The sequence below is a fragment of the Nicotiana attenuata genome, chromosome 2 (genome assembly GCF_001879085.1).
Source record: "Nicotiana attenuata strain UT chromosome 2, NIATTr2, whole genome shotgun sequence".
Taxonomy (NCBI): Eukaryota; Viridiplantae; Streptophyta; class Magnoliopsida; order Solanales; family Solanaceae; genus Nicotiana; species Nicotiana attenuata.
In genome coordinates, this window is record NC_031990.1 from 7,776,479 (window position 1) to 7,781,145 (window position 4,667).

General features: G+C 38.6%; 1 protein-coding gene across 1 annotated transcript; it reads left to right on the forward strand.

Moving 5' to 3' along the window:
* On the forward strand, nucleotides 486–4,188 carry LOC109243836 (serine/threonine-protein kinase BRI1-like 2). Its single transcript, XM_019410838.1, has one exon. It carries the CDS (start codon nucleotides 610–612, stop codon nucleotides 4,009–4,011), a length of 3,402 nt encoding a protein of 1,133 aa, XP_019266383.1. The 5' UTR covers nucleotides 486–609; the 3' UTR covers nucleotides 4,012–4,188.

Sequence of the window (4,667 nt, forward strand, 5' to 3'; positions counted from 1 at the left end):
CACTAAAGAAAACAAGAATAGACAACTAAAGGGCAGCCCGGTGCACTAAGTTCCCGTTATGCGCTGGGTTCGGGAAAAAGTCGGACCACATAGGTCTACTGTACGTAGCGTTACCCTGTATTTCTGTAAGAGGCTATTTCCACGGCTCGAACCCGTGACCTCCTGGTCTCATGATAATAACTTTACTAGTTACGCCAGAGCTCCCCTTCGGGAAAAAAAAGACAACTAAAGGAAAACCTGGTATACTAAGCTCCCGCTATGTGCAGGGTCCAGGGAAGGGTTGGACCACAAGGGTCTATGGTAATAACTTTACTATTTCTATAAAAAGCTGTTTCCACTGCTCGAACTAGTGACCTTCTGGTCACATGACAACAATTTTACCAGTTACAACAAGACTCCCCTAAAAAAAAAAAAAAAAAAAAGAAAGACAACTACTTTTTCAAAAGTTAGCTCTTCTGCTTTACACCATGAGAATTTCTCATCATAGTAAGCACTCTCTTTTCTGCTCCTATTGACATTCATTCTCCCTCAAAACACAATCATCTTCTACACTCACTAAAGCTTACTCTCTAAGCTCTCTCTTCTTTCCTATCTTCTCCAATTATCAACATGAATACCAATTCAAAGCATTTTGAATACCTTCACTTTGCTATAACATTAATTTTCATAACTTTTGCCTCAGTTCTTGCAGCCGAAAAAGCCGGTGCTAGTTCCTCCATTAAAACTGATGCTGAAGCTCTTTTGCTATTCAAAAATATGATACAAAAAGACCCTGGTGGAGTTTTATCAAGTTGGCAGCTTAAAAATAATCCATGTTCATGGAATGGTGTTACTTGCAATAATCTTGGAAGAGTTACAAATCTTGATCTTCAGCAATCTGAACTTGTTGGAGAAGTCTCTTTTTCTCCCTTTTCATCTCTTGATATGTTAACTGTCCTCAACCTGTCTTCGAATTCGTTCTATGTAAATGCCTCGACGTCTTTAAGTCAACTCCCTTATAGTTTGAAGCAACTTGAGCTTTCATTCACTGGACTTGCAGGTTCTGTTCCTGAAAATTTCTTTGCAAAATGTCCAAATCTTGAATATGTTAGTCTTTCTTTTAATAATATCACAGGTTCTTTGCCTCAGAATTTCTTGTTGCATATAGATAAGTTGCAGTATTTAGCAATGGACTATAATAATCTCACAGGCTCAATCTCTGATATCAAGATTGAGACTTGTAATTCCTTATTGCATCTTGATTTGTCAGGGAATCAAATATATGATTCAATTCCTGCTTCTTTGTCTAATTGCACAACACTTCAAGAATTGGTTTTGGCTGAAAACTCCTTTTCTGGTTCAATTCCAAGTTCTTTTGGTGCGCTGAAAAGCTTACAAAGATTGGATCTTTCCAAAAATCATTTATCTGGTTGGATCCCATCTGAATTTGGAAACTCATGTACTTCACTTGTGGAACTCAAGCTTTCCAATAATAACATCACTGGTTCAATTCCAAATTCCTTCTCCTCATGTTCTTCTCTTCAGAATCTTGATTTATCCAACAATAATCTAACCGGTCCGTTTCCTGATTCTATCCTTCAGAATTTAGGTTCTTTAGAGACTTTACAAATGAGTAGCAATAAAATCTCAGGACCATTTCCTGCTTCCCTTTCATATTGCAAGAAACTACGCGTCGTTGACTTCAGCTCCAATATGATTAATGGGATGATTCCACCTGATTTATGCCCTGGAGCTTCCTCATTGGAAGAGCTAAGAGCACCAGATAATTCACTTTATGGTCCAATTCCATCTCAACTTTCTCAATGTTCACAGCTTAAGACAATTGATTTTAGTTTGAATTATTTGAATGGTTCAATACCATCAGAATTAGGAAAGCTTCAGAATCTTGAGCAGCTTATCGCTTGGTATAATAGCTTGGATGGAAATATACCGGCAGAGTTGGGGAAGTGCAGTAATCTTAAGAATCTTATTCTTAACAATAACTACTTGAGTGGGAAAATTCCAGCTGAATTGTTCAACTGTGGTAATCTTGAGTGGATTTCCCTCACAAGCAATGGACTAAGTGGTGAGATTCCTAAAGAATTTGGCTATTTGTCAAGGTTGGCTGTTTTGCAACTAGCAAATAACAGTTTGAGTGGTCAGATTCCAAGTGAATTAGTCAACTGCAGTAGCTTGGTTTGGCTAGATTTAAGCAGCAATAGGTTAACGGGCGAGATCCCACCTCGACTTGGTAGGCAGCAAGGAGCTAAAGCACTAAGTGGAATTCTCTCAGGTAACACTTTAGTGTTTGTCCGAAATGTGGGCAATTCGTGCAGAGGCGTTGGAGGATTGCTCGAGTTCTATGGGATTCATCCTGAAAGGCTTTTACAGGTTCCTTCACTAAAGAGTTGTGATTTCACTCGGTTGTATTCTGGTCCCGTTCTTAGTGCTTTTACTCGATATCAGACTATCGAGTACCTTGATCTTTCTTACAACGAGCTCCGTGGCAAAATTCCTGATGAATTTGGTGACATGATAGCTTTGCAAGTTCTTGTTATATCACACAACCATTTATCGGGGGAGATTCCTTCATCGCTTGGAGGGCTAAAGAATTTGGGAGTGTTTGATGCATCACATAACAGATTGCAGGGTCATATTCCTGATTCATTTTCACTTCTTTCTTTCTTGGTCCAAATAGACCTTTCCAACAATGAATTGACAGGTGAAATTCCATCAAGGGGTCAGCTCAGTACACTTCCTGCAAGCCAATATGCAAACAATCCAGGACTCTGTGGGGTTCCATTGCCCGAATGCCAATATACCGATCCACCTACCACGAATGGAGATGGAGGAAGGACCGGAAAAAGAAGTTCAGCTGCATCTTGGGCTAATAGCATTGTTCTTGGAATTCTCATTTCCATTGCCTCCATTTGTATTTTGATAGTTTGGGCGATTGCTATGCGCGCAAGGCGAAGAGAGGCAGAGGGGGTGAAAATGCTTAGTAGTCTGAGTACTAATTATGCAGCCACAACATGGAAGATTGACAAAGAGAGAGAGCCATTGAGCATCAATGTAGCCACTTTTCAAAGACAACTTAGGAAGCTCAAATTCTCACAGCTGATCGAGGCGACGAATGGATTCTCAGCTGCAAGTCTAATTGGCTCAGGAGGATTTGGAGAAGTGTTCAAGGCAACATTGAAGGATGGATCAAGTGTTGCAATCAAGAAACTCATCAGGCTAAGTTGCCAAGGCGACCGAGAGTTCATGGCCGAAATGGAGACCTTAGGAAAGATCAAGCACAAGAACCTTGTACCCCTCTTGGGATACTGCAAAGTTGGTGAGGAGAGACTTTTGGTTTATGAGTTCATGGAATATGGAAGTCTTGAAGAAATGCTTCACGGAAAGACAAGAACGCGCGATAGAAGAATCCTAACATGGGAAGAAAGGAAAAAGATAGCAAGAGGAGCAGCCAAAGGACTATGTTTCCTTCATCACAATTGCATCCCACACATCATACACCGCGACATGAAGTCAAGCAACGTGCTTTTGGATAACGAAATGGATGCCAGGGTCTCGGATTTTGGGATGGCACGGCTCATAAGCGCGTTAGACACACACCTCAGTGTGAGTACACTAGCAGGAACACCAGGATATGTGCCACCTGAGTACTATCAGAGTTTCAGGTGTACTGCAAAAGGGGATGTTTACTCGTTTGGCGTCGTGCTTCTTGAACTCTTAACAGGTAAAAGGCCAACAGATAAAGAAGATTTTGGTGACACTAACTTGGTAGGATGGACTAAAATGAAAGTAAGAGAAGGGAAATCAATGGAAGTAATTGATCAAGAATTGCTATCAGTGAGTACTAAAGGGAATGATGAAGCAGAAGTAGTAGAGGTGAAAGAAATGGTAAGGTATTTGGAAATAACAATGCAATGTGTAGATGATTTTCCATCAAAAAGGCCTAATATGTTACAAGTTGTGGCTATGTTGAGAGAGCTTATTGCTGGAAGTAGTTCAAGCAACAGTGGTTAAAGAGGAAACCACAAAACAAAAGGAAAAAAAAAATTGTTTTTCTCAGGATTAGTAGTGAAGAAAAAACTAAAGAATGTAAGATTCTTTTTTCTTTTTCTTTGTGCATGTATTCAGATGCATTTGTACTTAGTGAGCCACTTCTCTTGCTTTTTGCAATATTAATTATTTCATGTATCAGAGTCTTGTGTTGATATTGATCACATTTGATGATGTACTAATTGACAATAAATTAACTATATCTCTAATAATAAATTAAGTAAAATCAACTATAGAAAATTTCGGAAATGAAGTTAAATGTATTTACAACTGTTACTAATAGTCAATATTAACAAGGTAAACTTTGTTTTATCGAATTTGACAAAAACATCTTATTGATCTTCTGAATAAAATATACGCACTTAAAAAACATCTGAAAAGTACTATAAATCACAAACATAAGACCCCAAATACGATTTGTACACAAAACATATGACTCTGAGTCAGAGGCGGCTCAACACTATATGTGGCCTAAAGCGAAAATTTAAAAAGAGGTCTCAAAAGACATTCGAGGTTAAGAAATGCTTTTCATATCTAATCCTTTAATAATTTCATTAGCTTAAGATTGAAAATTGTCTAAACTGCACTTAAAGAATAGAAGAAGATTCTACAAAATCATA

Coding starts and splice junctions, on each gene's coding strand:
- LOC109243836 (XM_019410838.1), top strand. CDS start 610: ATGAATACCAATTCAAAGCATTTTGAATACCTTCACTTTGCTATAACA.